The sequence below is a fragment of the Nicotiana sylvestris genome, chromosome 7, assembly GCF_000393655.2.
Source record: "Nicotiana sylvestris chromosome 7, ASM39365v2, whole genome shotgun sequence".
Lineage (NCBI taxonomy): Eukaryota > Viridiplantae > Streptophyta > Magnoliopsida > Solanales > Solanaceae > Nicotiana > Nicotiana sylvestris.
In genome coordinates this window covers 32,369,349-32,392,059 of record NC_091063.1, presented here as the reverse complement: position 1 = coordinate 32,392,059, position 22,711 = coordinate 32,369,349, and the positions used below count along the sequence as shown (strand labels likewise).

Here is a 22,711-nt window from a genome sequence, read left to right as displayed (position 1 = left end):
ATTAGAGGAATAAACATTTACTCACATTTGTATATAAAATAAGAAAGATATTGATAAAAGACTATATATAGGATGAAGAGATAATATTTGGCATTTATTTTGGACCTCAAACTTTAATTTTCTTGAGAAAGTGTACTACTGCTAGTAAGTACGGAGTACTACAATTACTAAAACTCAACCTTAACACATTCGAAAACTACCCACGACTAAACCTTGTAAAACCACCCACTATCCTCCATGTCAACTCAACCACCAAAACCGACCCATAATTCTCAACTCAAACCCATTTCCCCGCGCTTTCCACTTTCCGCCGCCAACCGCCGCGTCGCCATTGCCGTCGACCTGAGCGACGAGAGTGCTTACGCCGTAAAATGGGCCGTTCAGAACTACCTCCGCCCAGGAGACGCCGTCATTCTCCTCCACGTCCGACCAACTTCCGTCCTCTAAGGTGCAGACTGGGGCTTCTCCCCAACTAACCAGCAACTAAAAATCGAACAAGATTACGATAATTTAACCAACACGAAAGCTACCCAATTGGCCTTACCTCTAGTGGAAGCGAACGTGCCGTACAATACAAAATCCATATAGTGAAAGACCGTGATATGAAAGAAAGGCTTTGTTTGGAAGTGGAGAAGCTAGGATTGAGTGCTATGATTATGGGAGGCAGAGGATTTGGGGCGACGAGTAGTGGATTTATTAGTAAAGGGAAACTTGGGAGTGTTAGCGATTATTGCGTTCACCATTGTATTTGTCCAGTGGTTGTAGTTAGGTACCCGCAAGAAGATGGCGACGGAGGAGTGGAGAAGAAGGCAGTGGTTGAGGCTGAGAGGCCACCTGTGCCGGAGGAGGAGCTACAATATCATGATGCTGATGATGAGTTAACTAAAGGTACAATCTTTAATCCATTTTATAATTAATTCTTTAAAAATATTTGCACACAACAGGCTAATTAAATGGTAATTTTTGGTAATTTTAGATAATAGCATTGATATGTATATTAAATAAATGGTAATTAATCCAAGCAAAATTATGCTAATACAGACAGTGTATATTGTTTGACCAAAAAGGTTAAAACTCTTTTGTCAAACTAATTATTGATAATAAAGAAGGTAAATCTTAGCCAAACATAATTAATTTCAGATCCAAGCATATTAAGTGTGAAATAACCAAGAGTAGAAATGTATAAAATTTATTAATATGATAATTGTACACCAAATATGAGAGATGAGCTTACATCTAGAGCGAGATGTATCATAAATGAGGGAGCAAAGAAAGGGAAGAGAAGTAATTGTTGATAAACGAGAGATTCATCTTGTTTCCTCTGCTGTGGTTGCTCTCCATTTTCAGAATCCTCCCCCTTTCTCTAAGCTCTCTCTGCCCATATATATAGTTCCTTTCCCTTTTTATCCAACGGTCTTTGACCGGCGTGCTTTCTTACGACTGTACCTTTCGTCGTTGCTCGAACACAATGCTTAGCCGAGGTGCTCTTTGCTATATCGTCCCATGGGCATGATTACAGCTTGGTCGACCTCTTATCATTCTTCTTGGGGACGACCACTACGGTCAGATTTTGACCCATGCAGTTAGTCCCTCCGTCCGTCGAGGTCGCCTCTTAGCGGGCTCAATGGCCGGGCTCTGTCGATTCGAGAGTTAGGAGAAATTTGAATGTTTGCGCCTTGAGTAAGGCCTTTAGGTCGAGGTGATGGCGTGACGCTTCAATGATACCATTGAACCGTTACGTTTGTTCGGAATTGAACCGTTGTATCGATTCGATGCATCATGAATAGCCACTGCCATTAAGGCGCACGTTTCCCAGGAATCATATCGTTTCTTGTGCCCTATCAGTTTTGATTGGCGGCTCTTGGGTTTCCCGGTTATGACATTTATGTTCCTAAAAATATGGAGAAAATACCATTCTATTGCCACACTTTTCAACTTATCAAAGGAGTTTTGCAAGTCTTTACCTTCTTTAATACTTCAAATTTCTGAGTTCATTTTCCTGTCAGTCAGAAATTGACGCCACCATCTTCTTTCTCTCCCTTTTCTTACTCATTTACTCCGATTAATTGAGACAAATGGCTAGTACTTCTTCCCACATACTGACAGACCCGGCGAAGCTCCGGTGCCCGAAAATGACGCACCTGTTCTCGGAGAAGGAGCGGAGGCGGCAAATAATGAGGGGGTTCCAACATCGGCTGAAATACTGCCCCGTCCCGGGAAATTATGGAATGATTTTAACAACCTCACCGGAGAAAAGCCGGAACCTGCGTCATCTACCATGGATGAAGCGGCGATTGCGGCGCTCAAGACCAAGTGGGGAATTTCGAATCATATTGAAATGATACCGCGACGGGAATAAACATTGTGCATCTACATCGCCCAAAGTACTGCGCATTCTGCGCGTACCCTTTTGTTATTGGGTATACGCTTCAGCTCCCCTCCCTAGTGGTAGACTTCTGCCGCTACTACGAGGTGTGCCCGACTCAGCTTTCACCGTATATGTATACAAACTCTTCCTCTTGCTGCTCAAGTACGCAGAACTCGCTGGTCGAGAGGTCACTTTGGGGCATATGCTTAATCTTTTTGTTCCCCAACTTATTCGAGGGCTCGATGATCCATATGCGTCACCGAGGAACAAAAAGTTTGGTGGTGAAGATGGACGACAAGGCTAATTGTCGTTTCTGGGAGAGTTATTTCTTCGTAAGGACCGAGCACCTTGTGGCGAACCCAGCAGGGCTTCACGAGGCGTGGAACTTCGCCCGTAAGTTTTTTTTGTTTGATTTACGACTTCCCTCGAGGCGGTGGCCGACCGTTCCTCTTTAGGTGGCATTGCTAATTCGTTTTCTGCGTTCACAGCTGAGAGATTGCCTCCCCCACCCGTTGATGACATCCGCGAATGGGTTAATGCTATTCTTTTCTATATGGCGGGGGTACGTGAGTGGGCATCCTTCTATGAGAGATAAGGGCATAAGCCTCTCACCGGTAAGTCGACCTGTTGAAATTTCCTTATTTTTTGTCTTGTAATTTGATCTCGTTGCTTACATGATATTTTTTCTCCTTTAATCAGGGAGAGTGCGAACGACGAGGGCTCCTCCACTTGCGTTCCGTCAACCGGTGCCTTCTACCCGTCCCGCACCGAGGTCCGCTGCTCGACCTACATCAAGAGCTGCTCAATTTACTCCTACAACCGGGGTCGTGTGTATGGGAATTATTCCTCACGCTGAGACTCCAACTCCTACTGCCCACTCAACGGGTGAATCTTCTCGTGCTGATGACGGAGAGGGTTCGTCAAAGAAGCAGCGAGTGGAGTGTGCAATGGCTCCTTCAGCTGCAGTGCCTTCGAGGGCGACCTTCCTTTGACAGTGTCTGAAATTGGCAGTGATGCTAACCTGGCCGCATAGGCAAACCAGGTGGACGAGGCCAACCCAACAACAGAGGCTTCGGCTGTTGTGATTGATCAACAGGCTACTGTGACGGGAAGTCGGGGTCCCGAGGCCGCTATTGCCGCTTTGGGCAAGCCTTCGTCTTCCGAACTGAATCGAGCTTCTTCTTCGGCCACAAAGAGGGGAAAGGGTGTCGTGGTCGACGACTACGAGTCTGACTTCGACCTCGATCTTGATGATGTCAGGATATTTGAGGAGGGCTTTACCCGTACTGTGGTGAGAGCATGAGGTCCCTCTCGTATATTTGAGATTCCGTCGGAGCTTAACCTTCTGCGGGACACGGAAGGCTTGGTACCGTAGTTTGACCTTTTATGCTCTGCCGCTGATTGTGAGGCTCTCCGGGACGTTAGTGACGTTGAATTGATGCATGAAGTGGCCGCAATGGGCCTGAGGGTAAGTTTCTCCTCTTTGTTTCTTTTTTGTGTTCCTTCTGTTTTTGGCGGCCTTGGCCTTTACCGACTCTTTTCTCTTTTTTTTGGCTTTCAGTCTTATATGTTGGAGAATGAAAGTGCTCGCAAGGCCAACACTCGGGCCAAGATTTTTCTGATGATGTTGGAAAAGTATCGACGCTACCGTAACAAGTGTCGTGAGATGTATTAAGCGGCTCAAGGCAAGCGTCGGTAATCAATCTCTCAAGGAGGAGCTGGAAAAAAAAGGATCAGGAGATGATGCAGTCCATTCACAAGAATAGTGAGCTCGAGGAGCTACTTCGTGTAAAGGATGAGGAACTCGAGTTGGGAAAGGGGGTCATCGCAGAGTGTGAGCATCTTCAGGCGAATGTGCTATGGTTGCAGTCTGAGCTTGGTCAAAATGCCATCAGGGTGGAGGGTTTGAGTGCGGAGTGGATGAGAAATTAGCCGAGCTAGAGAGAAAAGTGTCCGATTTAGAGAGGGCCGAGAGTGTTCGGGCATCGGCTTCAGCAAGGGCGGCGACGTTGGGGGACACTGTCTGCGTCCTTCAATCCGAGCAGGAATCGGAGAGGGCAATGGCCACGCTAAGGGAGGTAAGGCTCGAAGAGCGTATTGGCAAAATTGACCAGGAAGCTTCAAACTTGGGAGATCGGGTCGTTGTACTTGAGGCCGAAAAGGCATAATTATTGGCCCAAGTTGAATCTACCTCTGATGCGGTTCCTCTCCACTTGCATGAGATCTGGGTTCATATCGAAGCCCAACAGGACATATACAGGAGTTTGTGGGAGGCGGGCAATATTTCTAAGGTTACTTATGAAGGAGCCCGGACGAAGGTACGAGAGGCTCGTGTCAACTGCAGCTACGATCCTGCGACACCGAAGGCCGGCGAGGATGCGGATGCTGAGGAGGAATTTCCTGGAGATAATGATATGGAGGATGATAGTGATGATGCCGAGTGAAAAGTTGTTGCCTTAGTTTATGTTTTTTTTGTTTTGCCTTGTTCTTCTTTTTTTGTACTGGGTCGGTTCTGGCCATGTATAAGGTACGGCTGTTGCGCAAGTGTATAAATAAAAGGGTTGTTTCGTCATTGTACGTCCTTTGTATTTCTCTCCTTTCCCCTTGCTTTACATTTTTTGCTTTGGCGTAGACCTTTGGATTTGCATATTTGGGCGAGATTGACTTTTGATTAGTCGCTTTAGGCAGAATCATCATTGAATCAAACGAGGTTGAATTCGAGTTCGTCGTTTTGGATGAAGTCAGTTTCGACTTGAATCATTCGAGGAACTCAATTATTGATTTAGGCGAAATCGACCTTTTCATATGTATTCGAGCGAGGTCGAACCTAGGACTTGGAGCGAAATCAATTTCTAACTTATTTGGACAAGTTTGAGAAACAAAAAACAAAAAGTTTTTGTTTGACGACGACCGATGGCCGCAAAGACGTTATTACGAGTAAGATCGTAATGTTAATCCGTATAATTCGAGCTACATCGAGTTTTTCTTTTGGCGATAGCCCTTGGCCGTATGGGTGTTATTTCGAGTTAAGGTTGAAATATTAACTCGTTGTGATTCGAGCAAGGTCGAATTCTTCTTTTGGCGATGGCCCTTGGCCGTAGGGGTATTATTTCGAGTTAAGGTCGAAATATTAACCCGTTGTGATTCGAGCGAGGTCGAATTCTTCTTTTAGCGATTGCCCTTGGCTGTAGGGGTGTTATTTCAAGTTAAGGTCGAAATATTAAACCGTTATGATTCGAGCAAAGTCGAATTCTTCTTTTGGCGATGGCCCTTGGCCTTAGGGGTGTTATTTCGAGTTAAGGTTGAAATATTAACCCGTTATTTCATTGTCAGATTTTGGAGAATCACAGGCTACCATATTGTCTGTGTATACGTCGGAGTGGATCCTAGTGCACTCGGTTTTGTTTTTTCTGGAGAATTTTGGGCGTTCCCTGGAGGAGTCCCAGTTTTGCTTAACTTCTGCGTTTCCTGGGTCCCAGTTTGCTTAATTTTGCTTGCATTGGAGAATACGATGCATTTCCTAGGTAAGTCCCAGTTTGTTTAATTTTACCCGCATTGGAGAATATGACAACGGGGATTATAAAATGTTGTTGTTTCACTCACTGGGGAGTGCTGTACATGTTCGTTTCATACATTTATTGGAGAAGTTTCCATGTATCTAGTCCCTTCATTTCCCGATCTGAGGAAGTGGTCAACAGGCGGGGTGATGAATCATATTTGGACTTTGAGACATCCCTTTCGTCACCCCATTAGAATCTTCCCCGAGAACCCGATTGGGACGAAACTCGGGTGAGGGAAATAGAGTACGACTTGAGGTGTGTCCTCTTTCAGGAGTTGAGGTATTTGAGGTGGGCGGCGTTTCAATTATTTGGTAGTAAGTATTCCTTCTATTGTTTTTAGTTGGAATGCTCCTTTGCTCGCTTACCCGTATGGCACTCGTGTTCTTGTTTAAACCAACAGAGGGTAAAATAAAATGAAATTTTCTGTACCTCGATCCAACGGGTCGGCGAGAGGGGGCGGCTTTGTAGTGTTGCTTGCTCTGCCTGGTGTTTGAATGGTTGATGGAATGGTAGTTTTAGATTCGACGGCCGTGTTCAGCTCCTTTTTTAGCTGCGTCTAAGCTTTGCGCGGGTTGGGCTCGCCTCAATTGCTGCAATGTTGAAATCGAGCCCCGGTTCGATCTCGCTCAATTTGTACCCACAACAAGGGAGACATGTCAAACTTCGTTCGTGGACCATCCGATATGGGGGGGGGGAATATGAAAGTAGGGCAGGATGTACCCATTCTTTCAAAGGACTACGCAGCAAGCTGTCGTCCTCTCATAAAGTGTGGGAACATGGGTTAATATACAAGGTGAATGTTTCAAATGGGGATGTGATCATGCCAAAAAACCATGATTCTATTTTGAACGTGCGTATATCATGCTAAATCCATCGCTACTGGTGATATATGGGTTTTGCGTGGATATTGGTTATAACGTCTACTTTTATGTAGCAGCCTAATCTAGAATAGCATGTTAGGTTTATTTACCTCTCTTTCGAGTGGGTGGTTACATTTCGTCGGTTTTAGATCTGAAGGAAACTAAGAAATCCTCACAGATGGCGCCAAATTGTTTGAGCAAAAAGTTTAAAACTCTTTTGTCAAACTAATTATTGATAATAAAGAAGGTAAATCTTAGCCAAACATAATTAATTTCAGATCCAAGCATATTAAGTGCGAAATAACCAAGAGTAGAAATGTATAAAATTTATTAATAAAATAATCGTACACCAAATATGAGAGATGAGCTTACATCTAGAGCAGAGATGGATCATAAATGAGGGAGCAATGAATGGGAAGAGAAGTAATTCTTGATAAACGATAGATTTATCTTATTTCCTCTGTTGTGGTTGCTCTCCCTTTTCAGAATCCTCCCCTTTCTCTAAACTCTCTCTGCCCATATATATATATAGTTCCTTTCACTTTTTATCCAACGGTCTTTGACCGGCGTGCTTTCTTATATTTGTACCGTTCGTCGTTGCTCGAACACAATGCTTGTTCTATGATGTACGATTTCGACGATTTGACCCCGACGATGGCCGAGGTGCTCTTTACTATCTCGTCCCCTGGGTATGATTACAACTTGGTCGACCCCTTATCATTCTTCTTGGGGATGACCACTACAGTCAGATTTTGACCCATGCAGTTAGTCCCTCCGTCCGTCGAGGTCGCCTCTTAGCGGGCTCAACTGGCGGACTCTCTCGATTCAAAAGTTAGGAGAAATCTAAATGTTTACGCCTTGAGTAAGGCCTTTTGGTCGAGGTGATGGCGTGACGCTTCAATGATACCATTGAACCATTATGTCTGTTCGGAGTTGAACCGTTGTATCGATTCGATGCATCATGAATAGCCACTGTCATTAAGGCGCACGTTTCCCAGGAATCATATCGTTTCTTGTGCCCTATTAGTTTTGATTGGCGGCTCTTGGGTTTTCCGGTCAGGACATTTATGTTCCTATAAATAGGGAGAAAATACCAATCTATTGCCACACTTTTCGACTTATCAAAGGAGTTTTGCAAGTCTTTACTTTCTTTAATACTTCAAATTTCTAAGTTTATTTTCCTGTCAGTCAGAAATTGACGCCACCATCTTCTTTCTCTCCCTTTTCTTACTCATTTACTCCGATTAATCAAGACAAATGGTTGTTACTTCTTCCCATACTGACAGACCCGACGAAGCTCCAGTGCCGGAAAATGACGCACCTGTTCTCGGAGAAGGAGCGGAGGCGGCGGATAATGAAGGGGTTCCAACAGCGGCTAAAATACTGCCCTGTCCGGGGAATATATGGAATGATTTTAACAACCTCTCCGGAGAAAAGCCGGAACCTGCGTCATCTACCATGGATGAAGTGGCAATTGCGGCGATCAAGACCAACTGGGTAATTTCGAATCATATTGAAATGATACCGCGATGAGAACAGACATTGTGCATCTGCATCGCCCAAGGTACTACGCATTCTACGCGTACCCTTTTGTTATTGGGTATAAGCTTCCGCTCCCCTCCCTAGTGGTAGACTTCTGTCGCTACTACGAGGTGTGCCCGGCTCAGCTTTCACTGTACGTGTACAAACTCTTCCTCATGCTGCTCAAGTACGCAGAACTCGCCGGTCGAGAGGTCACTTTGGGGCATATGCTTAATATTTTTGTTCCCCAACTTATTCGAGGCTCGATGATCTATATGCGTCATCGAAGAACAAAGAGTTTGGTGATGAAGATGGATGACAAGGCTAATTGTCGTTTCTGGGAGATTTATTTCTTCGTACGGACCGAGCACCTTGTGGCGAACCCAGCAGGGCTTCCCGAGGCGTGGAACTTCACCCGTAAGTTTTTTTGGTTTGATTTACGACTTCTCTCGAGGCGGTGGCCGACCGTTCCTCTTTAGGTGGCATTGCTAATTCATTTTCTGCATTCGCATCTGAGAGATTGCCTCCCCCGCCCGTCGATGACATACGTGAATGGGTTAATGCTATTCTTTTCCATACGGCGGGGGTCCGTGAGTGGGCATCCTTCTATGAGAGATACGGGTGTAAGCCTCTCACCGGTAAGTCGACCCGTTGCAATTTCCTTGTCTTTTGTCTTGTAATTTGATCTTGTTACTTACATGATCATTTTTATCCTTTAATCAGGGAGTGTGCGAACGATGAGGGCTCCTTCACTTGCATTCCGTCAACCGACGCCTTTTGCTCGGCCTACATCAAGAGCTACTCAATTTACTCCTACGACCGGGGCTGTGTGTCTAGGAATTATTCCTCATGTTGAGCCTCCAACTCCTGCTGCCCGCTCAACGGGTGAATCTTCCTGTGCTGATGACGGAGAGGGTTCGTCAAAGAGGCGGCGAGTGGAGTGTGAAATGGCTCCTTCAGCCGCAGTGCCTTCGAGGGAGACCTTCCTTTGATAGTGTCTGAAATTGGCAGTGATGCTAACCCGGCCGCATAGGCAAACCAGGTGGATGAGGCCAACTCGACGACAGAGGCTTCGGCTGTTGTGATTGATCAACAAGCTACTGTGACGGGAAGTTGGGGTCCCGAGGCCGCTGTTGCCGCTTTGGGCAGGCCTTCATCTTCCGGACCGAATTAGGCTTCTTCTTCGGCCGCAAAGAGGGGAAAGGGTGTCGTGGTCGATGACTACGAGTCTGACTTCGACCTCGATCTTGATGATGTCAGGATGTTTAAGGAAGGTTTTACCCGTACTGTGGTGAGAGCGGGAGGTCCCTCCCGTATACTTGAGATTTCGTCGGAGCTTAACCTTCTGCGGGATACGGAAGGCTTGGTACCGCAGTTTGACCTTTTATGCTCTACCGCAGAGTATGAGGCTCTTTGGGATGTCAGTGACGTTGAATTGATGCATGAAGTGGCCGCCATGGGCCTGAGGGTAAGTTTCTCCTCTTTGTTTCTTCTTTTGTGTTCCTTCTGTTTTTGGCGGCCTTGGACTTTACCAACTCTTTTCTTTGTTATTTTTTTGGCTTTCAGTCTTATATGTTGGAGATTGAAAGTGCTCGCAAGGCCGACACTCGGGCCAAGATTTTTCTGATGATGTTGGAAAAGTATCGGGGCTACCGTAACAAGTGTCGTGAGAAGCATGAGCGGCTCAAGGCGAGCACCGGTAATCAATCTCTGGGGGAGGAGCTGGAGAAAAGGGATCAGGAGATGATGCAGTCCATTCGTAGGAACAGTGAGCTCGAGGAGCTACTTCGTGTAAAGGATGAGGAACTCGAGTTGGGAAAGGGGGTCATCGCAAAGTGTGAGCATCTTCAGGCTAATGTGCTATCAGGGTTGAGGCTTTGAGTGCAAAGTGGATGGGGAAATTAGCCGAGCTAGAGACAAAAGTGTCCGAGTTGGAGAGAACCGAGAGTGCTCGGGCATCGGCTTCAGCAAGGGCGGCGACATTGGAGGACACTATCTGCGTCCTTCAATCCGAGCAGGAATCCGAGCAGGAATCCGAGAGGGCAATGGCCACGCTAAGTGAGGCGAGGCTCGAAGAGCATATTGGCAAAATTAACCCGGAAGCTTCAAACTTGGGAGATCGGGTCGCTATACTTGAGGCCAAAAAAGGCATAATTGTTGGCCCAAGTTGAATCTGCCTCTACTGCGGTTCCTCGCCACTTGCACGAGCTTTGGGTTCATGCCGAGGCCCAACAGGACATATACAAGAGTTTGTGGGAGACGAGCAATATTTCTGAGGTTGCTTATGAATGAGCCCGAACGAAACACGAGAGGCTCGTGTCAACTGCGTCTACGATCCTGCGACACCGGAGGCCGGCGATGATACCGAGTGAAAAGTTGCTGCCTTAGTCTATGTTTTTTTTTTGTTTTGCCTTGTTCTTCTTTTTTTGTACTAGGCCGGTTCTGGCCATATATAAGGTACGGACGTTGCGCAAGTGTATAAATAAAAGGGTTGTTTCGTCATTGTACGTCCTTTGTATTTCTCTCCCTTCCCTTGTTTTACATTTTTTGCTTTGGCGTAGACCTTCGGATTTGCATATTTGGGCGAGATTGACTTTTGATTTGTCGCTTTAGGCGGAGTCATATTTGATTCAAACGAGGTTGAATTCGAATTCGTCGTTTTGGATGAAGTCAGTTTCGACTTGAATCATTCGAGGTAGATTGAATTCAATTATTGATTTAGGCAAAATCGACCTTTTCATATGTATTCGAGCGAGGTTGAACCTAGGACTTGGAGCGAAATCAATTTCTAACTTATTTAGACAAGTTCGAGAAACAAAATAAAAAAGTTTTTATTTGACGATGACCGATGGCCGCAAAGGCGTTATTGCGAGTAAGACCGTAATGTTAATCCGTATAATTCAAGCGATGTCGAGTTTTTCTTTCGGCGATGGCCTTTTGGCATTTAGGTGTTATTTCGAGTTAAGGTTGAAATATTAACTCGTTCTGATTCGAGCGAGGTCGAATTCTTCTTTTGGCAATGGCCCTTGGCCGTAGGGGTATTATTTCGAGTTAAGGTCGAAATATTAACCCATTGTGATTCAAGCGAGGTCGAATTCTTCTTTTGGCGATGGCCCTTGGCCGTAGGGGTGTTATTTCAGGTTAAGGTCGAAATATTAACCCGTTGTGATTCGAGTGAGGTCGAATTCTTCTTTTGGCGATGGCCCTTGGCCGCAGGGGTGTTATTTCGAGTTAAGGTCGAAATATTAACCCGTTATTTAGTTGTCAGATTTTGGAGATTCACATGCCACAATATTGTTTGAGTATACGTCGGAGTGGATCCTGGTGCACTCGGTTTTGTTTTTTCTGGAGAATTTTGGGCGTTCCCTAGAGGAGTCCTAGTTTTGCTTAACTTCTGCGTTTCCTAGGTGAGTCCCAGTTTGCTTAATTTTGCTTGCATTGGAGAATATGATGCATTTCCTAGGTAAGTCCCAGTTTGTTTAATTTTACCCACATTGGAGAATATGACGACGGGGAGTATAAAATATTGTTGTTTCACTCACTAGGGAGTGCTGTACATGTTTGTTTCATACATTTATTGGAGGAGTTTCCATGTATCTAGTCCCTTCATTGCCCGATCTGAGGAAGTGGTCAACAGGAGGGGGGATGAATCATACTTGGACTTCGAGACATCCCTTTCGTCGTCCCATTAGAATCTTCCCCGAGAACCTGATTGGGGCGAAACTCGGGTGAGGGAAAGAGAGTACGACTTGAGGTGTGTCCTCTTTCAAGAGTTGAGGTATTTCAGGTGGGCGGCGTTTCAATTATTTGGTAGTAGTTTTCCTTCTATTGTTTCTAGTTGGAATGCTCCTTTGCTCGCTTACCCGTATGGCGCTCGTGTTCCTGTTTAAACCAACAATAGAGGGTAAACCAAAATGAAATTTTATGTACCTCGATCCAACGGGTCGGCGAGAGGGGGCGGCTTTGTAGTGTTGTTTGCTCTGCCTGGTGTTTGAATGGTTAATGGAATGGTGGTTTTAGATTCGACGATCGTGTTCAGCTCCTTTTTTTTTAGCGGCGTCTAAGCTTTGCGCGGGTTGGGCTCGCCTCACTTGCTGCAATGTTGAAATCGAGCCCCAGTTCGACCTCGCTCAATTTGTACCCACAACAAGGGATACATGTCATACTTCGTTTGTGGACCATCCGATGTGTGGGGGAATGTGAAAGTAGGGCAGGATGTACCCATTCTTTCAAAGGACTGCGCATCAAGCTGTCGTCCTCTCATAAAGGGTGGGAACATGGGTTAATATACAAGGTGAATGTGTCAAATAGGGATGTGATCACGCCAAATGACCATGATTCTATTTTGAACGTGCGTATATCATGCTAAATCCATCGCTACTGGTGATATATGGGTTTTGCGTGGATATTGGTTATAACTTCTACTTTTATGTAGCAGCCTGATCTAGATTACCATGTTAGGTTTATTTACCTCTCTTTCGAGTGGATGGTTACATTTCGCCCGTTTTAGATCTCAGGGAAACTAAGAAATCCTCACAGACAACGCCAAATTGTTTGAGCAAAAAGTTTAAAACTCTTTTGTCAAACTAATTATTGATAATAAAGAAGGTAAATCTTAGCCAAACATAATTAATTTCAGATCCAAGCATATTAAGTGTGAAATAACCAAGAGTAGAAATGTATAAGATTTATTAATATGATAATTGTACACCAAATATGAGAGATGAGCTTACATCTAGAGCAGAGATGTATCATAAATGAGGGAGCAAAGAAAGGAAGAGAAGTAACTGTTGATAAACGAGAGATTCCTCTTGTTTCCTCTGTTATGGTTGCTCTCCTTTTTCAGAATCCTCCCCTTTTCTCTGAGCTCTCTCTGCCCATATATATAGTTTCATTCCTTTTTTATCCAACGGTCTTTGATCGGCGTGCTTTCTTACCACTGCACCTTTCGTCGTTGGTCGAACACAGTGCTTGTTCTATGATGTACGCTTTCGATGATTTGACCCTGACGATGGCCGAGGTGCTCTTTGCTATCTCGTCCCCTGTGCATGATTACAGCTTGGTCGACCCCTTATCATTCTTCTTGGGGACGACCACTACGGTCAGATTTTGACCCATATATATATAACTTAAACTCTTTCCAACATATATATATATATATATATATATATATATATATATATATATACATGTTTCTTGGTTTATATACTAAAATCTCTGTTTGTGCTGAAAAGAGAGGGGGAAAAAGAGATTGTTTACTGTTTCTTAAGTTTCTTTATAGTCACATTGCACAATCCCCTTGAAGAAACATAGCAAGTCAATTAAAGTCAGGGGCGGAGCTGGAGATCGAGATGCGGGTTCGGATGAATTCAGTAATTTTGGTTTAAATATTGTATTTGTCTTAAAAAAATTATTTAATATGTATAAATTATTAATTTAGAACCCAATAATTTAAAAGTTTTAAAATCTTAAATCCCTAAGTTTCAAATCGTGGCTCCGCTTCTAATTAAAGTAAGATTCTCCCCTTTTCTTTTTTGCATATATTGCTGTGAAGTAGATGGTTATCTTGAAGTCTGGTATTTTACTGCTTAAATTGCAAAAAGAAAATGAAAAGCTTTTCCATTTGAACATTTCGTTGGAGCTTAGTTACAGACTCCGAATAATCCTGGCAAATGTAGTAAGGTCAGATTTGAAAACTAAGTGCTTTTGGAAGTCATAGTGGTAAACCAGTTTCCTTTATCTTGATTGGTTGGCCTCTCGAAATAAACTAATGAAAGAGGTACTGATGAGACGTATAAATTCAGTTCGTTCCCTAAACTTTTAAGGAATGCAATTATGCTCTCTTCAATTATCTTATTTATAAAAGGGAAAGATAAAAAAAATAAAGTTAATGGATGAAATAAATTTAACACTTTTATATTTAAATAAAGTTAGTGGTACCGATATTTAGGAGTACTTTTAAATTAAAAATAAAAAAAAATATATTTAAATACAAACAAACTTTAATGGATGAAATAAATTTAATACTTTTATTTCAATACTTATTAAAATAAAGTTAAATTTAAGAAAATTTTCAATAACTTTTGTTGGTTCTTCGTTTGAAATTAAGCATTTATTCTTCTGGGTCCTGCTGTCTCCAATAGATAGTATTTCACTATAAGGATCGTCATCTTCTTAAATTATTTCTGGAAAACAAAAGTTTTTTCTCTTTCAATATTTCAGCAAATCTTCATTTCCTTCATCATCGCAAACATTATTTCTAACAGTTATTCTAGGAAAATCTTGAAAAGTTGGATTATACATTTTTTATATGTAACGCCTAAACTCGGACTAGTTTGGACTTGTTTCAAAACGAGGGCCCCTCCCTTAGTATTACCCTTAGTCAATCTATTAAACATTTTTTTACCAATTTAGCAGTCATTTTTAATAATAAATTATTAAAATTACAACAAATAGCAACACAAATATAACAAAATAAATGCAAAAATTAATATGAGTGCTAGAACGTTAATTGCAATTAGAAATAGAGAGAGATAGAGGAGTAGAGAAATATGAGAGTTTTGTGTGAAAATTAAAAAAATGAAATGGAGTATTTATAGATTTAAAATAGGGACTTTGTGTATTTGAACAAACGTAGAGGTTAAAAAATATAAATTGGGGGGGGGGGGGGTAGGGGTTTGGGAGGCAAAAATAATCGTTTTTTGTTGTTGCTAACGACTATTTTTTTTAAAAAAAAAATCGTTGGCTAACTGTGCAAAAATGGCAATTTTTAAAATTTTAAAAAAAAACTTAGGAGTACTGATACGGGTACCAGTACGGACCGGTCTGGAACCTTAAAGGTACTAACTGTACAGGTACCAAGGGTATTTTATCGGTACCCTCCCATTAGCTTTACCCTTTACCCAAATCCCTCACTCCTACCCCAATCCAGACCGGCACAATGTGGTACGGGTACAGACCTCTACGGGTAATACCCTCCCTTGAGACAGCCCTAGTTGTGGGTGAGTCACCAAAGGAGCAATAGCTCCAACAAAGGGGATCAAAGGGAGGGAATTAAAAAAGGAAAAAAATAGATTTAAAAAGTTTGGTTTGTCTAAAAAATTATGGTTTTTTTTTTGCTCTGCCTTCTAGAGAATGAACTTAAGAAAAAAAAAATTAAAAGGGAATCGAAAAACATTAATCATGGTACAAATCAATATAGTAGCTTTTATGTTCGAACAACGGGAAGAATGACCAAATCGAAAAGCTTAAAGTAATTTCTTTCACTTGCCGGGGGAAAATGCTGTTTTTGTGCAAGAAAACTCGTAGGTTTCTGTTAGCATCAAAATGTAAAAAGATTTAGTCCTTTAGCATTAGAGAATTACAAGGAAAAAGGTGTACACATACAAGTAAACAAAGAACATGCCTGCCGACATATCAACTCAAGCGTTTTCAGAACACTCCCTAACCGAAAAACAAAAGAAGGCACAATAAATCATCACACGTCAATTACTCCAAACAGGCGAACATGAAACGGTATCAAAACGGCCTAATGGTCTAGAAAACAAAATATTAACAGAAAACAAAAGTTGCAGAAACGGCGAACCATGTGCTCTCAAAATCTTGTATACTTGTCTTGCTTCTATATGGTTTCCTTGAAACAAATGGATAAACCCTCTCTTTTTCCTTGTACACATCTATCTAAGCTAACATATAAGAATAATGATACAGAATGTACATCCATTAGAATCTATACACAAAGTTACTTTAAATCCTGTCAAAGATGGACCTCCACAGGCCTCTCTAAAAAAGGCCATGAGGCTGTGTTCCTCCGATTTCAATTCGGGAAAAATTGGCCATTTCAACTATATTTCTGAAGAACACTGTTTCTAACCTATGAAAAACGGCACAACAGCTTCTGTAGACTTAGCAATCTTAGCTGCTTCTGCTATTTTAAGTGCCATTGCGGCTTTGTAAGTTGCTAGATCAGCATTCTCCATCAGCTGCTGAGCCCTTTGTCTCAGCCTAACTGCCAAATCCTCCGATTTGTTTGCAGCAGCTTTAGCTTCTTGCACCTTAAGAACTGAGTTCTGTCGCTGCAAAGCATCTTTTTCAGTCACCATTGCTGTCATTGAATTTCATGTTAGTCTTCATTCAAGTGAAAAAATCCAAACTATAAATAGTAGCAGATATTGTATAGAGCAACCTATTTTAGAGAGAGATGAATTACACTGCAACACAAATCAACCTTAATTCCCTTATCAGAAGCACCGTGGGCAACTAATAAGTTGAGAAAAGAGGGCAGGGCTTGAAGACAGAGCCCTGCTACTAGCCATGAACGAACATTCACATGGGCACGACTTAGTCTAAACCAGACCATTAACTATAGAGCAGCAACAGATCTAACGTAGAATCCTTGTTAACATGGAGTAATTTCGTAAATAAACAGTGCAGATCACATAATAGGACAACAAGATTCTGATACCAATTCACACAGAATACACACCTGGTAGAAATGGCCGCTGTTTGCCTCTTCCGGCTTGGCTTCCTTGTCGTTTGAAAGACCTCTTCTTGCGGAGAACAGATTTTGGGATGACCTGAGTTCTCCTTGGCTGGTAACACTGTCAAGAAAGAGCATTGTATCATCAGATAGCGATAATTTGGATGAAGCAGCAGACCATGCACTGACATTTGCAAATTATCCCAAGTGATGAAATATGTTCAGAATTATGACAAGGCTAATATTTAACAGGAAATGCCAGTGCCTTTTCTCCTTTTTTTCTTTTAGAGGAGACACCAGTGCTAAGGTTTGTTGTTTTATTTCTTTCTTTTTCATTTTGCTTTCTATTTTAATGGAACAAAAAGTTTATATTCCCCTAAGAATTACTGTCGGGCAATGTTGCAGCTGAAAATTTTCCTACAAAGAATTCAGCCTTGATTATGGTTAAAACAGCAATCAATAAGACATCTATTTAATTCCTTTGCTTGCTCATAAACCATTCATCAAGGTCAACGCCAATAGGAGAATACATTCTTGTTCCTTTTCTTTTATCTGGGGGAGGGATATAGTAAGCCCACCCCATACACATCCAAGAGTCCAACAGCGGACTTTTCCCACTTTGCTCCATCATTGAAGAGCCTTATCACAAGGCTATCCCTCCCTTGTCAGATTGGTGAATCTTAATTGCAAAACATCAAGAGACAATCTGGTCCAACGCTCTAGTCACTTTATCCAATTGGCTAGTGTATTTTCTCTCTTTTCATTGAAACTATGGCGAAATGATGACAAAAATGGGTCATCTTCGTCATAACACAACTTCGCTATGGAACAAAAGAAGCTTTTGTGACTTTTTGAATTTGCTTCACCTAAGAAATATGCATGTGGATATCAACTTCTTCAAGGAGAAAGTAAACAGAAATTCCATTTCGAGGAAAAGAAAAAAAGAGAACTAAAAAAAAGTTCATACTCCAGGTAGAAAGGCAAAGGCCAATAGTTGGAAAGCACGCGTGCATAAACAATTTTACTACTACTTTGTGGAAGTTAAAAACTATGAGTAGAATACATATGCTTCCAAAGATATTGTTGGCAAGAAAAACACACTTTTACCTGGAAAATTCTTATCAGGGAAGACCGCTTTTGCTTCCTCTTTTTGGACCAGTAACTATACACAGCCTCAACAATTTCTTTCTTTTCCTTATCCAGGCAACTATTGATAGCCGTTTTCTCATCAGAATAATCATCTGGATTACAATAAAAGCCTTTCTCAAAAGTATCAATCAGTATCTCAAAGCTCTCAACCGAAAGATGCTTGTTTTCCGAAAAAAGTTCATCATTAATGTTTTCTAGCCACTCGTCGTCATCAGAATCCATGTCATAGCATGTTGTACTCCTTGCTAATGCCCTTGTCAACTCATCATCTCTAACAGTTATGTATGAATCCGGACGGGCAAACTGAGCAGGATTGCTCTCTGCATAGCCTGATACTTCACGTACACCAGGAACAGGAATGATGCTTAACGCAGGGGGCTGTACATTGCGATCAGAACATTCTTTATAAAGTTCCTTGAAAATCAACCAGTCTCGCCTATCTGGAAACTCTAGCTTCCAACCACGATCCCCGACCCATATAATGTCATGAGTTACACGGTTGGCGCTACAAGGCCTCATAACTTTCTCAGCAGTGAGGTTGAATCTCCTTACTCCACCTACCTTCACTGCTAAAATCCACTGTTTTGAACCAGAAAGTTGCATAGCAATGGTGGCTCCTTTTTGCCTGTAACACTTGTCAGATTCAATAACCAATATGTTGGCAGAACAGCTTGTTGCATCTATATCCTGCGTCAATTCCACCAAAGCAGATTTTAATTCTTTGATGCTTGGTGTGGAAATCTTCTGACCTGAACTCCTAAGTTCATACCGAGACGTAGGAGACGAAAATCGGAGGCCATTACGTCTTAACCTCAATCTGTCAGAAGCCAAAGCACCATTAACATCCTGTGAGCCAAAGCAAGAACGCCTGCCTCTTCTTGAACTCAAAGAGCTTCTCCTCTTCTGAATACCACGACTGTTCCTTAGCTGCAAGTGGTGGGCAGCTAATTTAGGAACGCCAACAGTTGGGTGCACCACTGCAATCTCCCTGGAATCATCATACATTCCAGACGTGGATACATCCAATCCAGGTTGACTATTCACGGGGATAAGGCAAGATACAATCTCCTTCTCATTAGCCACATTAGTTTCCTCAACCATAACTGTAGAATACATGACCAATGCATAGGACATGTGAATAAATCTGAGAAGCATGCTTGAGTGCAGGTACATAAAACAACACGGGACTGTAGAAAAATCCAGCGTAAAAACAGGAATCGAGCATGTGCCACCAGCAATAAAGCAAGCTCCCGTGTTTATTTTTCTGAGAGTCTGATCCTGAAGTTGCAGAAACATAAATAACAACAAGGTTAGTAAACCTCACAAAAATTAGGACAAAAAAAACAAAGAAATGGGGAAAAAAATAAAGGCTAAGGCCCAATAGCCATAAAAGTCGAGCAAATGAATGTCTGGTAAAGCAGTAGTGACAAAATAATACCTGTAAGAGGAGGATACCATGCAACGAAGAAACATCCCTCAAGGGTTTTGAGTTAATGAATCCAAAGATTTGCTGCAAACTAACAGTTGACTTCCTCAAGTACCTTAAAACACAACTCAAAAGGCAGGAAACCCAATAACTGCTTCCACATGATGTATTTACAATAACAATGCCAGTTGATATTTGACCCTCTTCAGATTTATCTGAATCCTTAGCATAAGCTGCCCTAACTCTTTTCTTCCTAACAAAGTGCTTGCCAAACCTCTTGCCCTCTGTTACCGTATCACCTTTACCGGATTCATGCCTTTTCCTCTTCCTCGTATATACAGTTCCCCACCTCCTAAAACTATTGCTGTTCGGACTAATGATCAGTGCCTCCGGTTCAGCTGTTGCCTTACTCTCTACATCAATATCCATTTCTTGGTTAGTTTCTTGCTTCGGAGCACTATCCTTCTTAAGCCACCCGTTTTCCTTGTACTTAGTGGCCCCACCACCACCACCATCTCTTACTACATTGTCAAGAAGCTCAATCCACTCATTTCCATGTTTAGCCCGCTTAACCTCCTCACCTGGGGTCCACAACCGCCTTCCTGACCTCAAAACCCTCGCCCCAAAAACCCTTGTAGTCCTTCTCATCCCTACTGAAGGCATCAGTGCTCGCACCTCACAAGGCAGAACCCCTGCCCTTGAACCAATCTTACCCCCTATTTCACTACTGTTCCCACCCAAACTTGGTTGGGATCGAGGTGTCTGTTCTTCTTCTTGTTTTTTTTTCACTGCTGTTACTACCAAAACTTAAGTATTACAGATACTTTTGCAATTTCTCACACATGCAAGTACAAAGTTATTTTCTTTAAAATTTATCTATTCTTAATCTCATATACCCAAAATCTTGCTCATTTTCGGAAAAGAAAAAAAAAAGAAACTACTTCAAGTCCTGTTATTTTCCAAACAACCTCAAGAAATGCTAATTAACCGACATAACTCCTTTTTTTTCCTTAATCAGTGAAGACAACAAAAACGCGAAAATTTGAAACCCCACTTCAGTCCTAATTAGATTTGAATGTCTTCACTTCAGGCCGCCCCCATACGGTGGTTAAACTGCAAACTGCACTGAGTAGCGATGAAAAAAGGAAAATAATTAAAACAAGAATCAGTATGATAAAAGAAAAGGGTACCAGTTTTCTTTACATAAAAGAGTTGATCTTTGACATAAACAGAACAACAAGATTTTTAAAAGTACCTGTAAGGGCAGAAGAATACTGATCGTCTAAGTAAAAGTTCCACAGAAGAGAAAGAGAGAGAGGGGGTGAGGGTTAAAAGGGGGTGGGTGGTGGAAGATGGTGGGAGTGAAGAGGTAGTTAAGAGTCGGCGTTTTCATATACAGAGAGAGGCAAAGAGGAGAGTGGAGTTCACGATTCAAGATTAGGGTTCTTCAACGATTCACTCTCTTGTTTCTCTCTCTCTCTCTCTCTCTCTCCCTCTGTACATTTTTGTACTTCTCAATTGAGCCCCCTAATGTTTAAGAAATATCATTTCTACCCCTATTTTGGTGTTTGAAAAGTTATTATGTGGCCTCGAATGTTTCTGTAAATTGCAAATGTAGCCCACATGAGATATTTATTTTTTAGCTGGAACCCACACAAGGATACACAGACTGACACCACATATATTGTATAGTATCAGGGTCCTTTTCTTTTTCAACTTTGCCCTTTGTTTTCCCTCTTCTTCTTTTTTCACACCATTTTTGGCGGGTAAGCCCAGACCAGAGTTGGTCCACTCGGAAATTAGCCCAGCTGGCAAGTACACGGAGGCCCTTCATTGAAGAATTTTAAAATAAAATAATATTTACCAAATAGATTATGTCAATTGTCATCTATTACTATTACCAAGAGGTCTCGGTTAAGTATTGAAAGCCAAAAATTTCTAATAGGGGCATCACCGACCCTTCCACATTTCTTCGTAGCGGAGCTATTTTTTGCCAAAATGCATCTCCAATCTTCCTCCATTTTTGCCCCCTGAGGATGAATATTGTTACTATTATTATTTTTTTTATTTATTTCTTTATATATATCTAATTATATTTATATAATATTCTAATATTAATTGTACATCTTAACTTTGGCATATAATTTTGATAAATTAATTTTAGTGCATTTATTTTTTTTATGTAAATTGTAAGTTAATTTTATTATAAGTTATAATTATACATGAAAATCATATAATCATCTCAAAAAATGAATGGTGCAAATATAAAATATTATTCATTAATATATATAATCTATAATATTTGCTTACAAATTATATTATTTAAAAATTTATGGTATAAAATAATTTTATATTAAATTATGAATATGTAAAAAAGAGAAAGGATAGATTTTCTTTAATAAATTAAAAATAAAATTTAATTAAAAGATAATATATAATATTGAAGTGAGAGAAGAATATAAAATGGAATATTCTTTTTTGAAGTAAAAATGGAGTAATGGTTGGAGTAACTTTACTCAATTTTGGAGGAGAAAATGGAAGCAAGGGTTGGAGATAGCCTAAAGACGCAGCTTTCTCCTTTATTAGCTTTACGTGACACAAATTCAAATTAACTGGAGCTCAAGGCCAGTAACGGACACCGAATGAATAACCGAAGAAAAGAATAGACTTATAGGCTCTTCAGCTGTTTAACTTATCAGCCTAAAATACTCAATAATAAAAAGAGAACACTTGACCATGCTCTCATTTTAATATTCGCGTAAGTACTTTAATTAATCAAACTTTGAAAATATTCCAGAAAATAGCTTTTAAGGTAGAACATAGTCTACATGATATATTTACATTTCATATCATATAAGAAGTATATGTCTAAATCTTTGTGTTTGTCATACTTTAAGTGAAAAAGTTTACAAGTATATTTTGAGACCAAAAAAGTACGTTACCACAAAAAGCAATTTATTTCAATGTAGTTTCAAGCACCGTTTTAAAAGGCTTTTTTGGGACTCGCCCCGGAGCGGGGCACTATCAAAACGCCTTGAGACTTATATGTGGGGCTTAGTTCTCTGAGGCTTACGCCCCAAGCGCCCGACAGTGCGCCTTAAACACGCCTAACGCTCAACGCTCGGGACTCGCCTAACAGTTCCTATGCAAATCATGTGCTGAATTCACTAATTTGCACTATTAATTATCAAAATTCTTTAACAAATAAATGATTATAGTTTTTTTTTATTCTAGAAATATGAAAATTGTGAATGATTCAAATAATGAAATATATTATTGCATACTTACTAATTAACAACATCTTGAGGGTGAATATCATTTGAATATTTCTTCTAAAAATAGATAACT

At 41.4% G+C, this 22,711-nt stretch overlaps 1 protein-coding gene and 1 pseudogene across 2 annotated transcripts; one reads left to right on the top strand and one right to left on the bottom strand.

Annotated features, from left to right (window-relative positions):
- The first annotated feature begins 167 nt into the window (after positions 1-167).
- Positions 168-16,910, top strand: LOC104214662 (universal stress protein PHOS32-like; annotated as a pseudogene).
- LOC104214663 (uncharacterized) lies at positions 15,899-20,850 on the bottom strand. 2 transcript variants are annotated; one of them, XM_009764367.2, is made up of 5 exons: positions 20,619-20,850; positions 19,376-20,488; positions 17,896-19,215; positions 16,795-16,909; positions 15,899-16,413 (listed from the first exon to the last, which is right to left on the bottom strand). In XM_009764367.2, exons 2-5 carry the CDS (start codon positions 20,024-20,026, stop codon positions 16,178-16,180), a joined length of 2,322 nt encoding a protein of 773 aa, XP_009762669.1. In that variant the 5' UTR covers positions 20,027-20,488; positions 20,619-20,850; the 3' UTR covers positions 15,899-16,177. The 2 variants fall into 2 exon arrangements, with proteins under 2 accessions (XP_009762669.1, XP_009762671.1); XM_009764369.2 differs by having other exon boundaries at positions 19,376-20,483.
- Between the last annotated feature and the right edge of the window lie 1,861 nt (positions 20,851-22,711).